This window comes from Phaethon aethereus (genome assembly GCF_964289735.1).
Source record: "Phaethon aethereus genome assembly, chromosome: 11".
NCBI lineage: Eukaryota > Metazoa > Chordata > Aves > Phaethontiformes > Phaethontidae > Phaethon > Phaethon aethereus.
In genome coordinates, this window is record NC_138587.1 from 9,333,145 (window position 1) to 9,359,742 (window position 26,598).

Consider the following 26,598-nt stretch of genomic DNA (forward strand, 5'->3'; position numbering starts at 1 on the left):
CCATGCCCCCTAAACCATGTCCCAAAGCACCACATCCACATGTTTTTTGAGTACTTCCAGAGATGATGACTCCACCACCTCCCTGGGCAGCCTGTGCCAATGTTTGACCACTCTTTTGGTGAAGAATTTTTTCCCAATATCCAATCTAAACCTCCCCTGTCACAACTTGAGGCCATTTTCTCTCGTCCTAATCGCTAGTTACTTGGGAGAAGAGACCAACATCCACGTCGCCACAACCCCTTTTCAGGTAGTTGTAGAGAGCGATGAGGTCTCCCCTCAGCCTCCTCTTCTCCAGACTGAACAACCCCAGTTCCCTCAGCTGCTCCTCATAACACTTGTGCTCCAGATCCCTCACCAGCTTTGTTGCCCTTCTTTGGACTATCTATCACCGTAACATCTAATAAAATAAAAAACACAGGACCACATTAAAAAACACCACCTGAAATGTGTTTTAAATCATAATTGGTTTCCAATCAAAAGGAAACAGGCTCACCTCCAGTAGACAAGGACAGCAATGAGCAGAATGAGGCATACGAAGGTCAGTGCTGAGACCACAATAAGCGGGATGATCCATTCCATTTTACCAGGAGAAGGTCTCGTGGCCATGCTGGAGCTGTTCTTGTCAGCTGTGTGTTAAACATAACAAAAACAATCACTAAGTGGAAAGAGAATTACTGTATGAAAAAATGTGTAAGCAAAACAAATATCTTGTCCATTTTACATGGTATGAGTAAACAGAGCAAAGATCTTCTAACTGCAGAGTGGGACTCCATTTGTCTTTAGTCTGAGACATGAGAGCACAAAAGTATGGTGTTTATTGCCACATATGGCTTGGATTTTACTGCTGCCTGTAATTACAGTCTCATAGACAATTTTAGGACTCTATCGTGCAAGCACCTATTATCAGGTGTGGAGTACCCCACTGAGTCATGTCACCACGGTCGCAAAGTAAACGCTTTGCTCAATCGTCAGTGTTTGCAGATAAATGCACTCTGTTTCTCAACACTACAGGAGAGCCCTGTTTGCAAAGCTCAGTGTATTACTTTGCTTCAGAAATAAATTTCTTGGTGACTATCTTAAAATAAAAAATCCTCAACATGTTGGGTGTCATGTCACATCATTTGCAGAATTGTCACAATCTGGTGAGTTCCTGCATATGAAAGCACTTTTTAGCATATGGATTGTCAAGATGGATGGATGAATGAATGGATAGGATGTGTTGTAACTGACAGAAGAAATCATTATGCCACAGCTTTTGAACAAAACTAAAGTTGGTCAATATTCTGAGATCTGGCCGAGTAACTCCATTTCACTTTTCGCATGACATCTCGTTAAAATTACCATATCATATATAAAATGAATATCTAGAGGCTCTGCAAGTACTGGAGCCAATGAGCATAGACACTCTATCAATGTATTTCAAAAGACATATAATTTGTGCAAATTCATGTAGACTTGACAATAAAATTGTTTTAGACAGAATGATAAAAGAAAAATACAGAAGCGGATTCTGTATCTTATTCATGTTTCCTAACAAACAGGCCCTAGTTGATCAATACCTGTCAACAGGACATAATGGGAAAGGATTAGTGAAAAGAGCTTCAGATTGCAACGAGGATTGAAACGTACGCACTTGACTTCTACTTTTTAGCCTACGTGAGTCTTTCCTTACCAACGAGCTTCCTTGCCCTCGTTCAGTATTGTATTATCATATCTTCTGAAACTGCTGCAAATCCTACCAGAAGAACATAATTGCCTTTTCACCATAGGCAGGCAAAAGAGAGATAATTGGAAGTCACCAGATGTCACATAATATGAAGTCATACTCTATTTTAATAGCATTTAGATTATACTCCTCCATAGGCAGGAGTAAAAATTCAACTAACATGGAAGTAAAGGTTAATTGTAAATGCTTTTGCCTGACTGCTGAAAACAGAGCGAGGCTGCAGGCTGCTGCAAGCCCAGCAAGAAATCTTTCTAGTTTTAAGAACTAGGCTGATGGAGGTAATGCCCTTTAGCATGCAGCCTAAATGAGGTGCTAATCAGAGGGATGTTTGGGGGACGTGAACGTGCACTGAGTATGGAACTGATCAAAAGAGAGATGAGTAGCCAGTCGTCTCCAGCAAGAAAGGCTACCGAGGTTACCAAGTGCCACTTTGCACAACAGGCAGACACCGTTGTACCTCCAGCACGTGGTGAGCTTTCGTCTTCACCGCGTACTAACAACATACAACATACCATTTTTAAGACAGGTCTTTGATATCCTTGACTAGCAACGAATAAGGAAAAGAATGACCCCAAAATTAGAGCAAAGGCTTATTCTCTGTATTTGCCAAACTTGCAAAAATCACAAGCCCCAAGGCATCGTTTTTTATCAGTGCATTTCAAATCATTTAACAGCATGAAAAAATTAAGCCTGTGAGGTAAGTGTTACTAATCAGAATGGTAAAAGGAACAAAGAAAAAAAACCCCATGCGATGTAATAAAACTTTGCAGGAAAGCCAAATAGTCCCGCCACCTCACATCCATTAGGGTGCTGCTTCATTTCTCTCCAAGGACAGTATTCTGTTTAGTTTCACCTCCACATGTTTCAACACGAAAACATATGTTTCTGTTTGCATGTGAAGAAAATTAAATTCCACTGTAAGCCCAGCATGGGCTGGAGTCCCAGTGCACACTATTAAATTCTGCAGTGCTCACGACGCTCCTCTTACTCAGTCTGCTGTGGAGAACACACTTATCTGACCCTGCCAACTCCCTGTACCACAGATGTGAGCATAAGAAAGTGTTCGCTGTGCTGAGTGCCAGAATAGCAAATGCCATTCCTGCATGCTGATGGCTGGCCCCCAAATTCCAGTTGGGAATGCCCAAGAAGTGATGTGCTTCAGCAAAAAAGAGACTGTCCCTGTGCTGGCTTTGAAGAAAAAGTCTTAGGTGTTTTCCACTGCTTAAATAAAGTGTTGAGAGAGCTTAAACAAACTGATGCCAATAAAAATTGTACTAGAATGACAGCTGAGGCCAGAAGTACGGCAGTGCAGCTGGAATGCTGGCACTTGTCTCTTGAGTGTCATGGCAGAAGACACCAAGAAAAGGCAGCACATTGGACAACTTGGAAAAAGAGTTGAAGAAAATACACACAAAAAACCAGACAGATCTGGCCCTTTATAACTTCCTGTTCCCTTCCATAACAAAATACTATAAAATAAAAAACAGCCAGCATTTCACTCTTTTCCAAAGCAAGAATGTTGAGCCTTGGTAGTGTTAACAGCATATCCTTGTAACGGTGCCCACCATACGCTGTATTTCAAGGGGAAAAAAAAAGCTTAAAAAATGGACCAGGAAACTCCATTTTTGCTAAGAAATGTAAACAGTTTCCAGTGGCATATGCCTTCGTTGAATTAATTCAGTTTGCCTTTTACTGGCTTGGAATTCATCCCAGTAGGAAGGAATAAAAATTATTACAGCATATCTGTTTCAGGAGGTCCCACATGATACAAGCCCCGGCACTGCTAAATCCACTCCTGCGTCTGGAAAAATCCGTAACTCCTGTGAATCCCCCATTCAGCAGTTCCACCCAGGCCCTGGACAGGTAAGGCACAGAAAGTATTAGAGGGCATCAGGAGCCAGGGAGGCTTTGGCAGTGCAACAAAGTGCCCAAAGGTCATGGCAAGAAAGAGGCATTCTACAATCTGTGCAATGTACCCTTTTCCCACCTATTCTTGGTTATTGGTTCCTGAGAATAGAAACCTATTTGCCTTAAGTAACACTGCTTGCTATACTAAGAAACCATAGCTCTAATATAGAACACATCTACCTTTACCATCCCTTGCCATTGCACAAACTGCCAGGACAAAGTTCTGTTTGTTGTGCCGTTACAAATACCGTTAACTATGACAACACGCGTGTTCTGCAGGCCAAAAGAAAACCCCTGCTGCTGAACTGCCTCAGACCATCCGGTCTTTTAAAAGAAAGCCACCTGCTCATCTTTCCTGTGAGTAAATGAAATTATGGACTTCTACAAAGGTATCAGTTAATTCTAGAAAACTGTATTTGCCCTATTATTAAGCGATGAAAAGGCAAACCCATGTTTTTAAAAAAAGTATTAGCTTTGATAGAAGTTCATGCCATTGTGCAGCTATTTTGTCCCTATTTCTTTAAAGGCATTCCTGCAGTAGTCATACTTAGAGGCTGTGTACAACTAAGCATGGCTTTCTGCTGTTTTGTGAACTGATGCTAATCATATTAAATCCTGATGTCAGATATTTGAAATTCATTGTTTGCAAATATCAAATAATTCAATCCTTTTATTTTCAAGCCATTTTGCTGTTTGCTCCTGTAAGCTGCCATGCAAAATGTCTCAAGTGCCACAAGAAAATACAGCTTAATAATCCTTGCCACGTATGGAGAAAGAAAGAATTACACAGATGTTTAATTATCTTAATGAGGTTATCCCCAAAAGGCTTTTGTAACCTCAGACCTGGCAAAGACTGTTCTAAAAACCAAAAATCAGTCTCTGCTAAAAGCATACACCAGGCTCGAAATGTAACCCTGCACATCATGGTGTCTCTAGAAAGCCCTCTCGTGGGAGGAACTCGGCAGAAGCGGGTGAGCGCTGAGGGGTGGGAGGACCTGGTTGAAGTTGGGATCAAGGGCCAAAGCCACGTCTCTGTTCTCAGTCCCAGCTCCTGACTCAGGCAAAAGCCCCAATGGGACATCTATTACTTTGCTTGCAACAGCCCATTCGTTATCTCCTCTCAATTACACAGGATCTGTTTAACTGTCCGGCACAACAAAATTTTGTAGGATAATATCTGCTCTAGCCTGATTAAACTGAATCATGCTTTTTTTCTTTTTTTTTTTTTTTTTGGTTGGGTAGAGCATCATTCTAATTGCTGTTTTTTCTAATTTTCAGGTTTCAGAGTCATGGACAATGGTGAGCAGCTGCATGTGTAACAGTTGCAGATCAAAGGTACAATTAGTCTAATGTGGGCACCAAAACAGAGAAAAGGATGATCAGGAAAATGAAAGAGGAGAATGCAAGCAAGCGTTCAGTGACAGAAGAAAATCATTAGCGTTGGCCAATACCACCAGACAAGAAGAGGCCAATGCCATTTGGAAAATAATGACATGGCCTCAGGAGAGGTGTGTGTGTATGTGTGTGTGAAATAAGCACTAAAAGAAAATGAGCCTTGCTGTACTAATTGGCCTCACACTTTCCCTGTAATTTCTCATGTGTTCCCTGTTCTCCTCTAATCATCCACACTCATGAGTACTTCCCCATTCAGTTATCTCCTTACAACTGCTAATTTGATGCTATATAATTAATTTTACAAGTGTACATTGTTATGAAACAATTTTCTACTCTTTAAAATGATTAAACTTTCTACTCACAAAAGCATTTTTGAAACCTTGACAGCTTTTTAAAAACTGCTTTCACGGAGAAAAGATGCATCCAAAGAAGTTTCTATCCTCTATGAGACACAGTAAGCTGCAGGGGTTCTTCCTGATCACTTTGGAAGTGGCCGTCACCTTCTTTTAACTGTCCTGATGCTCAGGAATGCTTTCAGACACTTCTGGCAATGTCCTCTTGGCTTTGCGGGTCATTGTCTTGATTTCAGGTTTACCTTGTTATGGAAAACCTTTAAGGCCCTTCCTCATAGGAGACAAAACACAAGACGCAAAGAAAAGAAGGACATGCCTGAAGAGACTTTGAAGGACAAGGTCCTCACACCTGGTACAAAGAGATTCAGACTGAAAGCTTCTGTCCCAAAGCCAATAACAAACATCTCAAAATGTTATCAGAGTTGAAAAACACTAGTCCATGCCAATGTCTGGATAGGGGGTCACCAGGTCTGTGGCCAACCTAACTTCTTCCACCTGCAGGTCAAGGACAGGGAATGAACCTCTGTCCCAAGGAAAATGGCACAAATGGGCCCTTCTTCATCTCCGAATAGCCATTCCCAGCCCATCTCCTGCTGAGTGTCATCTTCAGTACACGGAGGGGCCTGGGAGAGGCTTATCTGGGAAGCTGAAAATATGGTGCTGTTCCCTCTCCTCATCCTGGGTATGTCACCAGAGGTTTAACTAAGATTTAACTAAGGTTAATTTGCGTGAAACAGGCAACTCTTTCACTTATCTCTTCCCCCAGCTAACATGTGCTGGTTATTTCAGGTGCCATTTCCTGGAAGCCATGGAAGCCATTTTTGCAAGATACAGTGATCTTAGTAAGTTATCCGTACATAAGCATGGAAAAACTGATTTGCGGAGTCCTTTCAAGACTGATCATCATAGCGTGCAGTCTTCAAGCATGGTCACTTCAGGCCTCCAAGCCTGCAAGTGAGCAGAGCTCTTAAAAGAGGCTGTCTTTTAAGAGGCAAAGTTGTATTGAACCATTTTCAGTGATAGTTCTCTGCATGCTAAAAAAGAGACAGAAATCATTACAGACTAAGGGGACATAATTCACAATAACCAGTAAGTACTTCTTAGCAATATTAACAGTATTTCCCACCTCACTGATTTTCATCTTTTTAATCTTAACTTCACCACAGAATAAAAGCCAATCTAATAACAATCCCTTTGTCATGAGCTAAGAAACAAGACCAACTGCCCATCTTTCCTCAAATTTATTAGGCTGAGAATAAGCCATGAGGCCCTTTCTAGGTCTTGTATAAGGGACATTGTACTTAGGCCATCCAAGAAATTTGCACATGGGAAGCAGAAGGCAGGAAGAACCAAAGACAACTATTTCAGAGGCAGGTTTATCCAGGCGGATTGAATTGCTGGGGTTGGAACCTAAATGGTGCTGAATGCTTACTCCCAACATTGCAAAGCTTGGCTAGGACAAGTTCCCTCCTTCCTGATAAAAAGGTGATTAGGGCATGTGGCATGCTGAAAGATGCTTGACAAGCATCTCGGACCATATTCAGTGGGAGCACTGGACTTTGAAGAACATTTCCAGTTGAGGAGTAAGAAAAACAGCAGTGTATTTTAAAAAATCAGCACAACCTGGTGCAGGTTTCTTGGCTTCTGCATTGTTAATCTGTTCTCTTACAGAACAGTTATGATTCACAGCATTACAGTCAGGTCAGCATTTCTCTAACAAATGTTATTAAAGATTGGATTTAACTTTGTTTTTTAAAATGGTTCTGAGCTATAACTGAGTGCACAATGTCTGCATTTTTGTGTTTATAAATGTAGGGAAAAATAAATACGTAAGGTTTTTTCACAGTACTCAACTCTAAAGTAGCTTTGATGGAGAAACAGTATTACAAAACAGTCTATAGATTAGCAAAAAAAACAATAACAGTAAAAAAAAAAGTGCACTATTTTATAAATGCTGTGGTAATATACATAATCACTCAGATAAACTCATCACTGTATCTAAATCTCAGTCCTTACTCTACAAATAAATCCATACGCATGTACTCCATTTGCTCCTTGCCGTTTTAAGATCTGTTTTCCTCACCAGTGCCTGGAGCTCCCTAAGCAGAAACGTGCATATGCGCTGGACTTTCTGCACAGCGAGTTGGGAGCACCGCGAGATACCTGTTCGCACAGGCCTGTGCAGCAAATCCTGACCGCACAGGGCTTGGTGCACATGCAGATCACCTGGGCATGCTTCCAAAAGGTCGTATTTGCTGTGTACATACTGTGGAGTTGGTACATACATCCAGAGCTGGCATGTACAGGAGCATTGGTAATTCTCATCAGGACAAATACAGAAAACACATGAACTCTGTCTGGCTAAGGTTTTTTTTTTTCTCCCACAGGAAAAAAAGAAGGTAACCCTAGTGCAAAAGGCGCCTTGTCTTGGAAGATCAGAGCATGTAGGTTTATGTGGTGAGAAATAAATCAGTGATGATCTCGTATTTGGGAGAATATCTCAAAGCCCAATCAGGGAGAATCCTGCAGGTAAACTAAATTAGCTTACAGCATATATAGCAACCTTTCCATGAAACACCAGCTCGGCACAGCAACCGCTCTTCCAAATTAATTTCACAGCTATAGTTCACTGCATTTCCAGCTCTTTTTTTTTAAAAAAAAAAACCCCAAAATTCTTAACGCAGCATATTGTGGGTTAGTATTTTTCCAAATTTTCTCTTCTAGTAAGCTACAAGGACCATGAATCTGTCCCAATAAAATAAAAGGATGATCCTTCCCCCTCTACTCCCCCCAGTAACAATTTGTGGGTTGGGTCCTGTGATGACCTGCCCACAGGATGAAGCCAGGCACCACAAAAATGTTGTAGCTACTGGAAATCAATAAGGAATTTAGATTGTGTCATTTTCCAACAGTCTTATGCTGGCAAAAACAGTTCCCGCGGAGGTCACTCACCTGGGTTAATGGTGATGAATTTGTTATCTGAGGGGTATTCCTCTGGAAACCTGTCCTCCTTTGGAGGAGGTTTTCTTGTTGTCTCTGGTCTTCTTGGGATCTTTCCCAGGTAAAGTTCGTTGGTGAACGCTGGCGGCACTTGGGTGGAAGGGAGCGGCTGGGGCTGAGCATCTGCTTTGGCAAAGCTCTCCTCCTCGGGACCTCCAGCCGTGGGGGCAACGTTCTGGTTTGGCTCTTCACCCAATATGGTTTTATTTCCTTCCTCCTCGGCAGTCCGGTTGGGGGAAGCCATGGCTACGCTGGGCTCTGTGCTACTGCGTGCCTCCGTGGCCGCTGTCGCTCTGTTTTTCTCCTTCTTCTCTGCATCCTTTTCTTCGTCTTCCTCATGCTCCCGCTCCCCATCCTCGCTTTCACTCTTCTCATCCTTCTCCCCCTCCTCGGCTCCCTCGCCATCCTTCGTCAGCGCCGAGTCCCGCTCTGGCCCCGGGGAGGCGGCAGCGGCGGCCTCGGTGGCAGCCACCACCGGCCGTCCCGCCTGCTTGCTGGGGACGGCCGCCGTGGGGAGCCGGGTGGGCCACACGCTGCTAGGGAAGGAGGAGATGCCACCACCGCTGAAGCCCAGCCCTGCCAGCAAGGTGCTGGTCACCACTGAGGCCACGGTGGCCTGGCTGCCACTGGAGGAAGGCCCCATCCCTGTGGCCATGGACACGAAGGAGAAGGGGAGCCCCGAGGAGGTCCAGGTGGAGGAGCCGGAGCTGATGGGAGCCATGTCGGCTGAGGAGGCAGGAGATGCTGTGGGCTTGAGGAGGTCACCAGCAGCAGAGGGGAAGAAAACAGAGCAGAGAGCATCAGCAGGGGTCCCAACATGCTACCTGGGGTCATTTTTCTTTTGCTTTTCCCTCCTTTTCCACACACATGCCATTCTGGTTGCTATTCTCTTCAAACGAGAGACTTATACCAGCCCGATGCAGGGCCGAGCCAGGAATGGGACATGCCACAGAGCTACACGGCAAACCACGAAGGGAGGAAACCTCCCTGCCTTCACCACTTCCAGACAATCATTATCATCAAAAAACTCTTTATCCTTATCTTTACTTTACAGCAGGACCTTCTCCACCCACGTCACCAGTGACCTGTGAGTAACGTTTCCTCTCAGGGGTGAGGAGGATGTAAAGGAGTTTAAGGAGTTTAGCTGCATTACTCACAGTGCTTTAATCCTCAGAATACAGAAGTTTAAAAATACATCGTTACGTAAGGGCAGTCCCAAAATAAGGGCTGTGCTGCCAACATGAGCAGCCGTGGCTGGTGGGTCTGCTCTGACAGGGAACTCTGTCTCTTCCCACACACATTGTGAGAGCCTTGAATGGTACTATTGTTATTTCCTTAATTTACCCATCAGCATTACTCTCCTAAGAACTGGTGCTACAGTGAGGCATTGCTCTCGTTAGAAAAGACCTGCAGCACAGCCAAAGGACTTGGAGAGCATCAGGAGCCCTTCGGCAAGTCACCACGACCTCTACCAGTACCACCAGGCTGTGGCATCCATGTATAGACTCAGCTTTCCCCAACCACCTGGCTCTACCAGGCCACCACCAGTGACCCAGAGCCAGGGCTGGCACTGCCCGCTTCCCTCGGGGAGCTGAGAGGAAGCAGGGAATGAACCATGGACTCTGCATCCTTTGCACCCTGCCACTGTTATTCTAATGTCAATCCAGTGCCTGCACACTCGCACGTGGGTCTCTGTGCACACATATGTATGCTCTCCTGGAAATAAAAAACCTTGGTATATACTTAAGGAACTAGACGAGTCATTCCCCTTCCTGAATTACATGTGGAAAAAAGACACTGAAGTGAGTTGACTAAGGCCAAGGAGTTAATTCTGTGGAAGAGCTGGGGTCAGCAGTTCTGCCTGGACAACCTGACCATGCTCCCTCTCCAACTTACTGAAAAATGTCTCATGTTACTGAATTCATCAGCAAGCGGAGCATAAGCTGGAAAGGTATGCATCGGACAGTGACAAACAAGGGTTAAACAGATGCTACTGAACATTGAACAAAACTGTAAAATGTTTATTTTTGGAACTGAAATTTATAATTTAACAGTATTTCTGCATCTCTCTGCAATTCCCAGTTTCAGTCAGGCCGTTTAGTTGAAATGCTGCAGCAAACCAAGAAAGGCTGCTTTCTCACGTTATTTTTGACCAGCTGCAATCACAGAGAACCTGAGATCTCAGAAGAAAACCTGTGCTTTAGAGATTTCAAGTCAAAACTTTAAATAAGCATCTAAACTTTTGGATACTTATCAGTATGAATCCCTAAGGCACTGTGAGACTTGCTTTTTGCTGGCATGTACAGTCTCAAAGCTGGACTGAGTATTAAAATTTGACAGCAGATTTTATATGTCTAGAATACCTCTATACATCATTAAACAAACATTATTCATTCAAATTCAAGCTTTGTACATGTTATTTGCTTACTAGGGAGTATACAAAATTGGAACAGAATAAAACCAGAAGCAATGTACTTAGAGTAAATTCAATAGTATGAATTCAGTCCATAAATTTGACTGAACAATTCAGTATACCGAATGCCAAGAAATTTTGGTTATGGATAGTTTATGTTAAATAACCTAATAAGGTGCTTTCAAAACTGAAACAGCGTATTCCATTTTTACTGCAAATGTATCAACATTTCTGATTCTGGAATGCAAAAGTCAGCGTCAGTGACTCGCTACAGTCTCACCTGAATTAAAATTAAAGCAAAGAGCTTGTTAACGCTTTGTTCACACAATAGCAGGTATCCTTAAAGCACTGGAGGACAAAGATGCTGTGCGTGAAGCCTTATTCCTGTTGCATATACTTCTGGTCATACAGTTAATAAAAGAAATTAAATTTATTTCCACAGTCATCATTAAGATTACAAATCCCCTCTAAATGGGTTGAATACATATTTGGGAAGATTATTTTACCACTTGATTCTCCAGTGGTCAAAGTCTCTAGCAGCATGAAGCTAGAAAACCAAAACCCTTCTAATATTTTAGGTATGGTATAAAACCTTTCGTGGCGGGTTTGAGCAACCACCTCCCCAGGAAAGCCCGGTCCTGCCGCGGATTTACAACATCGTGCTGCCACCTCGTGGGAACGCCGCCCCAAATTACCGCTGCCCATCCGCGCTCCGCAGTGATTGATGGCCACGACTTACCACTCCTGTTTTCACAATTCTGGTCCCCTCGAAAATACGAGTAGTGTTAGCTGAGAAACAAAGAACAACAGCGTGTCAGCGGACTGGGAAGGGAGGCATTGGTAAAATTGCTGAACAGTTGCTAAGCGCTGCTGCTACAAAATACGTATGCGGGTCTCAGTTTGGAGTAAAAGCAACTCAGCTTGTTTGGTATTACTCGTCTCACTTTGTACTTGTGTCTAAAGACAGATTCCTTTGTCTTTAATTACCCAGGTCTGGCAATGCCGGTTCAAGTGCACTGTCAGAAAACACATGCACGCCTTCAAACCCAAGTTGGACGACATGTCCTGACTTCCACAGGAAGCATGAGCAGCTGATGATAGGTTTTTTCCTGCCCTTATGATAATAATATCATTATTTATTGCTATTTATCTCAACTACAACGATAATCTGAAGAATGTTTGCAAAGCTCAAGTAGATTCCTTTTCTAGGTTAGAACTTGGCTACAGCCAAAGATGAGAAGAAAAGCTCCTTTTTGGGGAGACATGGAAGGAAACGCAGCATCTACTCCCGTTGCAGATGCATGTATCACTTCCACTGCTTTGAACACTGGGCTAGAGTAACCAAAATGTATCCTGCAAAACTGTCAATAACGATTTACTCTTAACTGTAATTAAATAGGTATCACGGTCAATTTTCAAAGATCTTTTCATTCTATTATATGCATAAAGAGGCCATAATCAGTAATATACACGTTTCTGACTTTTGCCTGGCACTTAAAGTGAAGTCCAAAACACTATGCTGACATACTAAGAAACTGAGAGCTACATATGAGATGTTGCTTGGAGAGGTCCGATCCCTGCTCTCCCTGCAATGCTGCTAACGCTATGGCATGATGCCAGAACAGAACCAAATTTTGTCCACAGCTTAATACCCTTTAGATGCTACATGCTAACAGAACAGAAATAAAACCTCCACATTTTCAAAAAATCACACTGAAAAATGTCTCTATTACTTTATACCATATACAGCATCAGACCCAAGTGACTTAACTCTTTGCTGCATCTTAAGGATTTAAATTTTTAACTCTCTGCTTGTTTTGTTCTTCCATTACCTATTCCAAGGTTTACATATCTGTAAACAGGAGTGGGAGGGAGTGCTTTCAGCAGAGGAGAATTTTGCCCTACTTAATAAAAAAAGTAGTAATAAATTTCCAGGAAGGAGCAAAACTTCAGCACTTAAATAAACACCACAAAAGCATCAAGTTCTCCTACCAAATCTCAGCTTTACCAGATTTCTCCAATAAACTTCAAAGGAAACTCATGGCAAAGCACAGCTTAGCATCCAGTTCTTTTGCTTTCATTTAAATATGTATGTTTTGGAAATCACTGAGGTTGCGTGCATGGTAAAACCTGAATGTCTCCACATGTGGTTGTCAAGGTAGGACTGATCTCCTTTCCTCTTACATAAAACAGACACTGATCAGACTCACGTTCTGCTATAGCTGTGCCTCTGATGCATAAGTAGTCTCTGATGAATTTGTTTTAGAAAACGAGCACCAAGAAAGCTTCTGAAATCTCCTAAAACATGATGAACCCTGCTAGCAGACAGGTGTAGGCAAATCCCCATCACTAAAAACGGGACTCTGATAAAGTCACTGGCCACAATCTGAAATTAGCATTATCTACATGCATTCAAACATCTTCTGAAATCATTCCACTCCATATTGCACTCTGCAAAGAAAATGTTAAACACTCAAAGAGTCATAATGTAAAAATATGTATGTGGGTTTTTTACCTTGAAAGAGCATAGTCTGGCTAAAGTCACTACGCATTTCATTTCGGCAAACTGCTTGAACTCTGAACAGATAAAGGATGTCAGGTGAGACATGGCTAATGATGGCCTTCTGTTTAAAAAAAATAGATATTATTCAGTTTTTTACCCCCACAGTACTGTCCACGATCAGTTTGAAATATATAAAGCATTGCGCTAACACAGGACATTTCTGCCAACAATGACAAACTTATTTCTAAACAGAAATATTCACTGGTCCCCTGGAGGAGGGCAAGGCCAAGGCCAAAGGACTTCCCTGGGATAAAAGTGATGCACCCAGACTCTATTGACTCTGCCACAAGAAAGAAATGAACATGTCCCACATCTACTTTTATGACAGTCTTCATGCCTAGAAGTCTCTGCTCTCCTCAGAAAAACCTAAGCCCTGAATCATTTCACCTTAGGGAAATTCAAATGAGCTTTTTATAGGTAGAGATCCAAGTCCCAAACCTGGGATAAGCCCAGAAAAGTCACTGCGTTCAAACTGGCTATTCATTTTGCAACAACCCCCCGATGGCAATTTGATGCCAGTGGCCTGTATAACATGATGGCTTGGCACCCTGGACCAGGATGTCCCCGAGTACGTTTACACCTGAGACACCGTCTTGCTGCCACCTGCTACTCTTTTGTGTTGCCTTCATCCATGATCACATCAGTTCGTGTCCTGCAGCAGACAGCAGCAGAAGCTGTGTGGGTTACTCAAAATACCAGTGAACCCTTTAGCAAAACACTGTCTAGCTCTCTTTCAAGACAGGACAGCCCAGCTGTCTCTGCCAGAGCACTGAAAGCAAATTGCACTTTCCTCTGAAAAAGAGTTTCCTCCTTCTTTTGCCCCTAAAATAGACTAAGCTGTCATTGCTTTCTTAACCTCCAAGCTCTGCTGCACAGCACAGGGTCTCACCGCAATTTATTTCCAAGCTATCACTCCATCACATCCCCTGCACTTTTAATTATTTCTTTTACATAAAACAGGATGCTGTCACTGTGCCCACCTCATTTTTGCTGATTAAGGCCCTCCTCCTTATACCTGATTAAAAAAAATCTCCCTTAAGAGTGTGAAGTTATGACAAGAGAGAGGTTACAACACATCACAACCTTGGGTGCCTTTCAATAGATTCCTTTCTGATTTCATGAGGCGCATCATTCCCTAATGTGACCCAGATAACAATGTCTAGTGGGGAAATTGAAAATATAAATGGAAATGAAGTAAAAGAATCTTCATCTAAGGGAATAAGAGAAGTATTATTGTATAACTGATTGAATGGGCCCAGAGGACTGTGTATTTGAAAAAAAATATACAATAACAGTCATTAGGAGTAACACTGTTGCTGCTGCATTTTTCATGTGCATATACAATTACTGATTTCATTATTCTAGAAGCTTTCTTTGATTAACAATAAACGGAGGCCTTTCAAACCTGAATATGTCACTTTGATTTTATATGCAGAGAATGTTAAAGACCAGTACGATACTTGCTTCCACTTAGACAAGAATGACAAGTAGATCAAATCCTAAATGGAGGAGATAGATCAGTGTTTCCATCTGTGCTGGAACTGTCTTGCTCTCCTCTCTTTTCCTCCCACCACCAGACATAGGCAGTGCTTGTACAGGGCCACTGCAATAGCCTTGTAGCCCTGACCGTGCAACTCCTACTGCTGGCAGCACTCACTGATCAGAAACTGCTCCAAAGTCTGCAAGGGGCTATGCACAGTGAAAAGCCTGAGCCCAGGAACAGCTTTTGGGGGGTCGGGCTTTCAGTGTGAAAATCTGTGGGTTGAACACAAGCCAAAAGGTATTCAGAGCCTATTTCCCGAGCCAGCTGCTTCTCAGCAACAGTATATGAAAAAGTGTCTGCAAATTTAGTCCTTTATGCACTCACATAAACTATAAATTCACACTCCAGTGTTTTGGGTAGTCTGTTAGGCAATGTTCAACTAATGCTGAACGTTTTCACAGCAATTCATTGCGAGTCAAACGCTAGCCTGTCTGTAAGTTAACAACTGCTTTCTTCCTTTACTTCCTTCTGCTGAGAAAATAACAATATAAGGATAGCTTGAAACATATGTCTGGGGTTGATGCTGTGGTTTTACCAGGTCCTTGTCACTGTCCTTGGTGAAAGTCTTCTCCTTTTCATCTTCATTTTTAGTCCAGCTATATGAGATCATGTAGTTCATGATCGGAGGGTGGTAGATGGTTTCTGGTTGGTTCCAGGTTACGAGCAATGCTGTCCTGTTCACAGGCTGCACTTTCATGTTGACCGGGGGAGTGCTGCAAGCTAAAAAGCAGAAGGAAAAAATATAAAGCTCTCCTAAATAACCAAGAGAAAACAAACAGGAAAAACTGTGCCTCTAAAAGCCAGTTTTTTTCTTTAATGCCCTTGCCTACAGTAATAGCTTAGACTGCAATCCACTGAGACCAATGGGATTTAACACCACCTGCAGCTGCTTTCTGCTCTCCAAAGCAAAGGGAGCAAGAAAATCCATTCTCTGCAGGCAGGTTGCTTAGTTCTCGACTTCGTTTCAGTCCTGGCGTTTGCACGTACACTTAACTTGGTCACTTAAGAGCTCTGCACCAGAACATCACGAAGTCCGCCTAACCAGAGCCCCAGCTTCCCCAGCCCACAGCCTCCTCCTGTATGAAGGGGGTAAATACTCCAGTGTGCTCTGCAGGCCCCGGAAATAGTTGGAACCTCTGAAAATGTGACACTGTTGGGTCAGTAAGTATTTTCCTCTTAACCTAGTACGTTTTTGCGCATGTGCAGAAGTTACTTTATACTCCTCTTTCTATCTGTTTTCCTTCATAGATTCTCACCTGTTTGTCAGGAACGTATCACCAGCCCAGGGAAGAGTGGCACTTGATGGCTCTTGGCCATCTCCTTCTCAGAACAGGCAGGGGAACCCTCCAGCCATCCTCCGAAAGTCAGCCAGCCTCCGAAAGCTGTGCCTCCCTAACCCTGCCTGCAGCGGGGAGGCACAGGTTACTTCTCACTCAAGCTTAAATTGATGGGGACATCTCCAGCATAGGAATAGCTTAACCAGCGGGCAAAAACACGGCTTCTGCTTAACGCAGACACCAAAACCCAAACTTCACCAGGGAAGACCAAGCCCAGGCGCAAACCCAGCCCGTACGCTTCAGGAGGAGTGGGGTTTGCATAGCTCACTCGCCAGCCGTTGAAGAAAAACACTTTTCAAGCCATTGAAATGTAAAGGGCAGGAGAGTGATGACAAGCACTAGATGGCACTCATATGCCATCGAAAAAGTACATCCTGCACTTCCCAACTAAATAGAGTTTAGATTTTTTCCAAGCTTTAAAAGTCATGTTTAAAATACACAATTCAGGACAGATTCTCACATTCTCTTTCCCAATATAAACTTTGAACCAAGAACAATCACTAGCAATGATACCTAAACACACGTGCCGTGGCAAAGGAGCTGGTCTCTGCTGCCAGGGAAAGTCACCCCGTGTCACCCAGCTCATCACGCTGACACTGTTTGCAGAATTATTTTTCCCAATACAACTTTTCCATTTTTTTTCCCCAATTTTTGCACTCTGCAGGTATGTGACTACATGTATATTTGGCCATTATTTCACTTCTAAAGAGTCCTGGCAGTACCGAAGGGGAGAAATGTCAATTCCTATGTCTGGACTTGCAGGTTGGTCGTGTAACTCTGCTGTTACATTACTAAAATAGCTACAGTTCCTAAATAAAAATGATTAAATGCTGTAAACACAATATTACCAGTACAACAGAAAAATACCTGTCAAATGCATTTGTGCAGTTATAACTCACTTTGTAGCTAGCCTGAACAAAAGAATATATATCGCAGAACTATGCTTGGGCAGGAAAGATCTTTGGTGTTTGCGCCTGCCGTGGGTGGTGACAATCTTGCAGTTTTGCAGTAGATCCTTCTGCTCAACCCAGAAGGATGATCCAGGAAAGCAAACAAACCCTGCAGTACCTCAAATTGGTGACAAAACGAGTGTGAGTTTCTAATTACACTGAGTTGAACGGACCAAAGCGGCATTCTGCTGGCAATGCCACAAAGCCAAAGGCAACACCTTGGTCTGCTGCCTGCAGACCCCTTCCCTCCTGCTCCCTCCTGGTCTCTGCAGGGAGCCCGCAGAGGCAGGGTGCCACAGACCACGGCATGACGGTGGCCAGGACCCAGCCAAGAGGGCACAGCTGAAAGTAGTCACTGTCGTCACTATTTACAGAGCTTCAGGATCCTTGGTATGCCTCCCCACGCTCACCTCTTTCTGCTGAGATAGATCAATTCTCGCTGACATCACTCTTCATTGATAACTGCACCAATAAATCATAACTGCCCCCTTTGAAGCCCTTTGTCATCACAGAACTATGCTTCAAAACACCAGGCCAGCCATTATCGCTCCACCTAATCAAATGCTATCAGAGATAGGAGCCCAGGGTGAAGGACTACCCAGACCTAAAAGCCTTATCCAGTCCTCCTCCTCCAGGAGGACATGCAGAGATTTATATATCTAAAGTAATCATGCATCAAATTGTTTAGAAATAATTCAACCAGGTAACCTTCACAAGAGACAGAGATCTACCTTAATTGCAAAACCTCTCTGAACCGTGGCTAGCCAGCTGTTTTTCAGATAAGGACCCCAACGCACCCCGGGACAGGGGACTGTCACCTCCTCTATTCCATGCCCCTCGTTGCGGCCAGCTTTGAAGCCGTTCAGAATAGCTCATGCCAATCAGAGGAAAAGTGGGTATTTCCCAAGGGTAAATAGGAGATTCACAGGCTCAAAGTTAGGAGACCCTCCCTGACCCTGCACCCTGATCCAAGCAGGTCACGAGCACTTTCAAGCAGCTGAGTGACTCCAATGACTTCACTGAGACAGGTTTTGACGCAGACAAACCTCATTCACAGCCAGCTAAAAGGAGACTGAATTTACAATACTGCTATTTCACAGTAAATATTACAAAATTTTCATGACTTAGTATGACTTTCTTCCAATTACTCCAAGGCACATAGCAGTACCTCATGTAATTAAGGAATAACCAATCTTTTCTGTTCAGCCAGTTGTTTTTTTTTTTAAACAGCTTATGAATGGGCAAAAAAGAAATATTTTTTATAAAATGAAACATATGGTTTTATTAATTTAACCAAACCTGCTCAGGACACAATGGAATAAAAAAACATTTGATCCAATAATTCAATTTGATGATTTAATTAAAGTGATACATAATAACCTAGCAAATGTCTGAAAGGCAAGAAAAAAAGTGTAATGATTTGACCATCTATAAAACAACTGGCATTTTCCAGAGATCTAATTTTCCCTTCAATACTCTGTGTGCCTTGGATTTTTGGAAGAAGATTAAAAGAATCGCAGGCTCCTCGCTTTCCTTTTTTTTTTTTTAGATGCTGAAGAACCTTTACTGATTTTGCAAAATGTGCAGCTGAAGGACAAATAGAAATGCAGAAAGAAGGTTGGGACAGGGAGGGAGAAGTTTGCATCTTCCTCTGAATTGAATCAGGACACACTAGGGAGAAACACAAACTTTTATTCTTTTTTTTTTTTCTTTTCTTTTTAAAACCAGGCTAAATAAGCAAAAAAAGCCTGCGAATTCATGATTGCTTGAGGGGAAAAAAGGGAACGGAAACCAACAACCAGCATCATTTCACATTGATATAGCATCTCAGCTATTTTTAGAAAAAATATTACTAATGCTCTCTTTTAAATTCAGATCCTAAGGGACAATAAAAATACCGAGGGGGCTTTCAGGATGTCTTTCTGAGGTGCAGTGCAATACCAAGCAGATACCTGAACTGGCCCTGCGTAGGTCTAGCAGGATACCAAAGCCATTATGTCCTGGCTAGCAGCCCACCCGTGCCAGGACTCCTGGGGGCAGAAAAGCCTCCCCAGGGCCACAGGGCTACTGCTGGGAGGCACTTGGCAGGCAAGCGCGTTGGCGGTACCACGGGCATGCCTCGAGCAGGCGGCCGTGCCCCGAGCGTGCCACATCTCGGACCTCTCGGAGTGAAAAAACCCCTCTCGCCCTCCTGTCGGGGACGGTCTGAACTGGGAACCTGGCAAACAAGCCGGCTCCTGCCTTACGGAAAAGTCCTGCAGAAGAGGGAGGGTTGCGCGGGTGCATCTGGAGGAAGCCCTCTGACCTGACGCAGGGCAGCCCCAGCCAGCATTCCCAGCTGTTGGCCATGTGCGGGGCTGTCTGGGAGCCTGACACAGTCCCTTCTCTGCAGATCAGCCCGCCGGGGAACTCGGGGGCATCTTGGCTAGCCTCGTCTTCCAGGGCTCACTCAAGCCCGGAGAAAACCTGTTTGCCACTTGCAGACGAACGTGGCATGCTAATACAGTCCTAAGCGCTGGCCAGGCCAGCCATACAGCAGAGAATTATTTTCGTCATGTTAAAAACATTCCAATGGGCTGGAACAAACAAAATTAATTTAACAACTCTGCATTCATCTCTCCCATAATTTGATTTGTATGTTGTATTTGGCTACGTAACCTCCACGAGGCTTTCCTAACTGAAGCTTGATAAAGCTTAATCCAAAAGCTCCTGGCAGCTCCATTTCAGAGAGCTGAAAGACAAAAAGGGGGCTTATTGTTTTGTGAAAATTAACCACTAATATTAAGACACACCCATGAATGCAGAAAGGGCATGTAACAGAGTATTACAGCCTTTTTTTTTTTTTTTTAAAAAAAAAAGCAGCCTACATTTCTTTTTCAAAGACAGAAATGCAAAAACCAGCCAAACTTTCTGGGTTTCATCATGCTTTTTGCATCTGCTACCTGCAGTTATAAAAAGAGCTATTTAGGGAAAGTTTGAGAGAGTGCAAGAACTGTATATTCGGTTATGGCTTGTATACCTTCTCCCTGTAAAACAAGTGCCTCATATGATGAATCCAGTGGCACTGGGCTCAGAGGGATTTATAAAAATGTTCTAAGTTAGCTCTTCCATGCATAAAAATGTCACCACTTTAAAAAACAGTTATTTCTAGCTGTGCTATGCCCTCTTTTGGAAAATCCCACTCTCTCCCTCCTGCTGCGTGTCTCAGCAATGCAAAACTGCCATTCCTCTCCTTGGTACCGTGGGACACACGGCGTGTGATGAAACCCTGACAAATTTTCAGCGCAGAAAAGCAAGATGCCAGTGAAGTCCTGAATCCCTCACGGCGAGATGGGCGGGGATCTCCTGAGGCAATTCTTAAGTGGAGGGAGGACATCGGCATCAGGATGTGCCCCTAACACATTACTGGCTCAGGACTGCTCAGAGGTAGCTAAAAGACAAGGACAAGGGTCTTGTCTTGCTCTGGGCAGCAGCTTCTGGCCGTAAGGTGAGAGAGGCTTCACTTCTTTTTCTCCCTGCTCTGGATACGCATGGGACTGAGCGGCAGGGAACGGTGTTTCTCCCTTACAAAAGAAGAGCAAAATGGGTGGTAGATGGGGCATTTCTTCCCACACATTCAGAAGGGAAGAAACTGAAAGGTCAATATGGAGGCTTCATGCCTTTCTTCCCCATAAGGGCAAACAAGTTGGTGGCCAAGCTCTTGGGGAAGAAAGGGTGTTTCTTCCCTGGTGCCCCAGCACCGGGAAGGAGTTGGAGGGGCCAGTCCTTCAGCACAGACGGACCATTTGCTGCCATTGCTGTAACGCAGTCCAACTCAGCCACAAGTTTCTCAGCTGATTTCAGAGAAGCCTGAAAACTGTCATCGATGCCTGTGCTACGGGCACAATACTGCACCGAGTTCGCTCAGCCCTGCAGCCCCAGGAACCCGACTGCAGACACGGCAAAAGTGATGCCGCCAACAGGGAAGGGAAGAAAAATACTTTCAACTATATGTATCTATATACACATGCATATATTCCTTCTCATTATTAGACCCTCAAAACTTCAAATAAGGCCTGAAATGCAGAAATATGGATTATACTGCGATGAGAAAACTCACACTTGCTTTCAGTGCCATGCCAACAGCGTTACGGCGAGGGAAGTGACACAGTGCCAGACTCAGCTACCTTGCATCGGTGTGACTCAGTGGATATGCTTGGGAAGAGACTCCGATCCGTAACAAACAAGAGCATTCTTTGGGCTGTCAGATTCAATCTCAGAGTTCAGCAAGGGCTGTGCTCCCAAAGGATAACAAATAGACTACGAGGATCATACGCAGAGACAACACAGGCTTTAATACACAGAAAAGTGCTAAGAGGCATACTTGCAACATTTTTCCTCCTCCTTTCACTAAACGTTTGCAATTTTTTTTTGCTTTGCTTTAGCGTGCGTTGTTAACTTCTCAGAGTGCTTATAAATGACATTATTAATATATAAGGATAATTGCTTTAAAGAGAAGCATGCATTTTTCCTTTACCTTTGCCTGTACTTTGCCAGCAGGCATTTGCAGGCTCCGGAGCATGCCGTGCACACAAATATTTGTGTTGATCTACCTCTATCCACAGGCAGAATGTAGCTAGGAGACAGACTATTTATCTTCCCTGCTCTCTTACCTTTCACTATGATTCAAACAGACAGGGTTGTTTCTTAAGGTGTGAGGGACATAGACAGACCCCACACTTGTTTTATGAGCCCTGTGAAATGACCTCATGAGCAAACAGGCACGTGGGGCACTTCTGACCGAGGGGCGCTGGGCAAGCTGGGTTTTGCCCCTTTGCTGCCTGCCCACTTCCCAAGGTGAATGCACAACCAGCGTTTGGATTCATTCCTGTAAGGCTTGCTTTGTAGCATTTGAGTTTCCATGGCATCACAGCAACAGACCCTGTTTTACTAAAAGGCATGGACTGTGTGTTTTACCACATTGTGTTTGAGCCCAAATACTTCATATATTTCATAAATATCATTTCCACAGCTGTGGCCTCAGTCCTCAGCGGGTGCAGATCAGCCTTGCACCATCAGATGCCATGCTGGGCTGATGTCTGCCAAGGATCTGCCCCACAAGTTTTGCGTTTATATTGCACACGTGCATACGCAGAAGGTGATTTGTGTTTAAAACATACACCCCATCCTTATTTATACAGTGTGTCTGATGCAACACGCGTGATCACATTCAGCAGCACGTGCTGCATCAACATGGGGAAGAAGGGGGATTCCTGCCAGAAGGACGTGTATTTGCCGTGTTAGCCAAGCGGCCCTTTCCAATGTCCTGGCGAGGGCTGCTGGGACAGGGTAGCATAGGAAGAACAAGCCAACAGGGCAGGTAAAGCATCCCGATATGTGCCTGAGGGATGCTCAAAATCAAACTGGGAAAGCAGCTTCCCTTTCATAGCTTCTGGAGGCTTTTTTCCAACACCAGGGATGAGCTACAGGCACTCACGGTCCAAAGTACTGCCAGGATTGAAATTAAAATCAGTATTTCTGCGGTCCAAACGGCTGGACTGGCAAGTAGGCAGTGTAGAAAGGAATTCCCTGCAGGTGTAAATGGAATAAATCATCAAGCTCCCTTATAAGTACTCAGCTCTTCCAGCTTTAGTGGCAGCTGCGAACCTAAACCATACTTAAACTTTCACACTGAATTCCTCTTGTGCTTTTGGTTTGGGCCCTTTATAATCTCTAAAGAAGTGCAAAAAGTTACTTATTGCTTATTAATAAACGTACTGGTAGGCTGTCCACTACATCTCACTACAGACACAGACGCTGCTCATGCTACAACCACATGGAAGTTACTAGAGGTGAAAACAGAGTCTGCAGAAAGAACCACTGCAAGGGGAAGCGTCAGCCCTATGTCAGGTATATGTACCACACCATTTTGTGCCTGATTCACTCTCAAAATGGGTCAGGTTATTCCTGAAACACTTTGCCTTCCACCTGACGTATCTGAGACTCTCCGGAAGGCAGCAGCCTGTCCCTTCCCGCTTTTGCACGACGTGCTCCAAGACAACAGCATACACGAGGACCCAGCACTGCAGAGCAAGACACAGATGAGGTGGAAGGGATGAGATATGCAGAAGGACCACACTGATTTCTGCCTAAAATGTGATTACAGCAGGTACTCGAGGTGCACATCAAAAGAGACTCTTGCAGCAACAGGTGAGTACAGGTACTTGGGGCGTTGAGGCACAGAGGCAGCCGGGCTGGTCTATGGTGCAAGGAAGATGCCGGGCGAGCAATTAGCAGCACGGTGTTACCACCCCCCAGCGCAACCTTTTGCACTGAGCCAGTCTGCTGCGCCAGCAGAAATCCTAATAATGATACACAGATTCATCTGCACCAGCACAGCGGAGCAGGGCACTGACCTGACTAAAGTGCACAGTCCATGAAAGGGGATGGAATCCGGAAAGGATAATCTTTATAACAAAATGAAATAAAAAAAGAAATCCAAGGAAACCAGGAAAGAGTTGTTAATCTATTAAGAAATCAACCTGTAAAGCAGATTCTTCTGAAGGTGTAATGGTAAACATCGTAAATTAACTAAAAAAGGTTCTTGCTTATTTTCATTTTCCCTGGGATATTTAAAGAAAATAGTTATAATTTTGCTTTAGCAATCACACGTTAAGATTTCAGTAATGTATAATTTTAAATTTACATTTACCATATTGTTGTTTTGGATAGATTACACTTATTGCTACAGACTATTTTGTGGTTATTTAGGTTTGACTAAAATATATAAAAGACATTCTGCAAGAGTAGAACTTTTCTGCCTAACACCCTTTTGGCCTCCCAGAGAGAACCCGAGGGCATGAAGAGACTGCAAAGTTGTTTTGAGAGAGTTCTCATAAAACATGGGCATTTAGAAAGCAAAAACAAATTACTGGGAGTAATAACAGAGGCTATAAATGAGACAAATAACTTGTTCTCATTCAGAAACATTGCCGCCAATGCTCTAAACTATCTACCTCAAAATGATGATGTCACTGCACTGAATTTCCAGAAGAACTCAGACTTTGGATGCTGCTGCAGTGAAGAAGAATTCCAACCCAAGGATGCCACGCCGTGCAGAACAGGCAATACCTTCATAGGAGGCCTTAGTTTCATTTCTGATGTCAGGAGCCGTGAAATAGTGAATAGGAACTCAACTGCTTTGCTTGAGCAGTGCTGCAGTGCTGTACCTTGACTGCACGTTGACAGCTGGAGCCATCACGCCTCCAGCGCAAAGCTTCCAGGAGGGAAAATCCAAGTATCTTCTATCCACGTTTTGGTTGCAATAAGTTACGACAACTTCCAAACTGTGTTTTACCACTACTGCTTAACAGAGAACAGTAAGGAAAATGATCGCCTGTACACTACCAGAGAAATGTCCCAGCTGCTAATTTAGAGTCCAAAGCTAAGTAAGTTTTACTAGAGTGAATTTATGACTGTTTATTATTTAGCTTAGTCTAGGATCATAATTAAAGATGGTACTCTAAGGCGAATTCCCACTGATGGGAAACAGCATCATTTGAGACTCCAGCAAAGAGTAATCAGACACCTTTGGGGAAGTAATCAGGCATCTGTGAAAGAAAACTCTGATGTCAAGAGCCCCTCACATGGGATGCTTGTTTAAGTGTTGTGAGGCTTGCAGCACGTTTAATGAGACAGAAAGGTTAAAGGTTTTTTGGTTTTTTTTTTCCAACGTTAAAAAACATAAAGAGAAAAAATCAACATTTGATGGTCCTAATCAGCAGCAAAATAAAATGGGCAAATATTGTTGCACATGGGGTACATCCTGAAACAAGGAAATGAAACACCTTTTCCTCCTGAGCGTCCATGCCTACACCTTTACTGAAGCAGGTAATATTTTGTAAATACATCTCTGCTTGATGGGACAACATGTGAAAGTAGTAAAGAACATGCAGAGTCAGGTCCTTGAGCGGGATGGACTTTTATGTAAGAATTCTGTTTATTTGTCCCTGAAGAGCAATGTACACTATTAAACTGATAAATAATTAGCGATCCCTCTAGCATAGCTGCTTGAAAGCAGGCCATGAAAAGGCAGGAGCACAGCATGTGATGTGACAGAGCAACACGGTCCTGAGCCACAGAGGACAGGCCAGAGAGGAAAGGAGGCAATTTTAACAGAGATGGTAATGTGCAAAAAATCAAACACTGCCACTGATACTTAAAGTATCAGATGAATGTTTTACAAATACATTCCCGGTTTAATACGTCTGTACAGAGAACCTCTAACTTTGCAAAACTTTACACTGGTAAAACTGTAACACTGGTGAGGCCTCTTGTTAAATTTTACATGCCTGATGATCTGCGTGATTTAACAGCATGATCCACTGTGTATCTTGAATCTCTGGAAGTTTCATCTTCTTAAAAAATACTGTTGTATGATGGTTTATTATCAATCCACCAGTTGCTACAATTACATAGCTGAACGGTATTTATCCTGAATGGCGTATTTCAGAAATATTTAAAGATGACCTGTATGGTTTCTTGAAACAGCTCCAGGGTCAACTTAAGAATTAAGCTTAGCTCATGGGCTCTAATTCAGCAAAGGTCTTATGCATATGCTTTTATTCCAGGCATACAAGCAGTCCTCAAGAGAACTGTTTTAAATCAGCTTTTGCCAACAGGAGGAAGGAGTGAGATAATGGAACCAAAGAAAACTCTTCTTGCTAAATACTAACACAAAAGGAAAACCGGACTTTTCACTCCCAAGTGAAAAATTAGCCCTCTACACTATTTCAAATTAGGTAAAATATTTTCACCATCTTGTATTCTGATGATTGAAAACACCGCCCCTCCCTTCATTGCCTCTTTAAAATTGAAAAAGAGGAGGGAGAGGAGAGTAACTGCAAAACAAAAGGCTAGTAACATTCATACTAGGTAACAAACTGGATCCAAAGGCACTGATGGTTTTGGTTGATCTAAAATAGCCTTTCCCAGAAGACATTTTATTTACCAAATGCCACCACTTACAGAGCTTTGCTAAGGAAATACTCAGAGGACTGGCATAAAGTGAGAAATAGTTTTCCTCCAGTGTATCTGCAGGTTACGCTACTGGTCACGGTTCTGTGACCTAAGATAGCTTTGATAGCTGCGAGAAAAGACATTCCTGTTCATGCCAAACTGTTTAGGATAGCACGTTTGTCAACGGACAACTGCAGAGCTGCACCGCTTTGTGCTGATCTGAAATTCCCTATTCACTGAGGAATTCTGAAAATTATTCTGAACATTATGCAAATTGTCCTGGGCACATTTTCCTCCAAAATAAGAAAGGCTTACATAACGAACGCTACACTGTTTTCTAGATTAGCAATACTGCCCACAGACTTAATAGAGTGTGACAGAGGAAACAAATTGCAAAAATTCACACCGACAAA

General features: G+C 43.3%; 1 protein-coding gene across 1 annotated transcript in view; it reads right to left on the minus strand.

Annotated features, from left to right (window-relative positions):
• PTPRG (protein tyrosine phosphatase receptor type G) overlaps positions 1 to 26,598 on the minus strand; it is a gene marked incomplete at both ends in the record, with an annotated part of 410,936 nt that overhangs the window by 65,188 nt on the left and 319,150 nt on the right. The window contains 5 exons of the mRNA XM_082004630.1: positions 494 to 626; positions 8,335 to 9,133; positions 11,535 to 11,584; positions 13,311 to 13,419; positions 15,437 to 15,621. Of these exons, the coding sequence (XP_081860756.1) occupies positions 494 to 626; positions 8,335 to 9,133; positions 11,535 to 11,584; positions 13,311 to 13,419; positions 15,437 to 15,621 (1,276 nt within the window). The remainder of the gene's footprint in view (positions 1 to 493; positions 627 to 8,334; positions 9,134 to 11,534; positions 11,585 to 13,310; positions 13,420 to 15,436; positions 15,622 to 26,598) is intronic.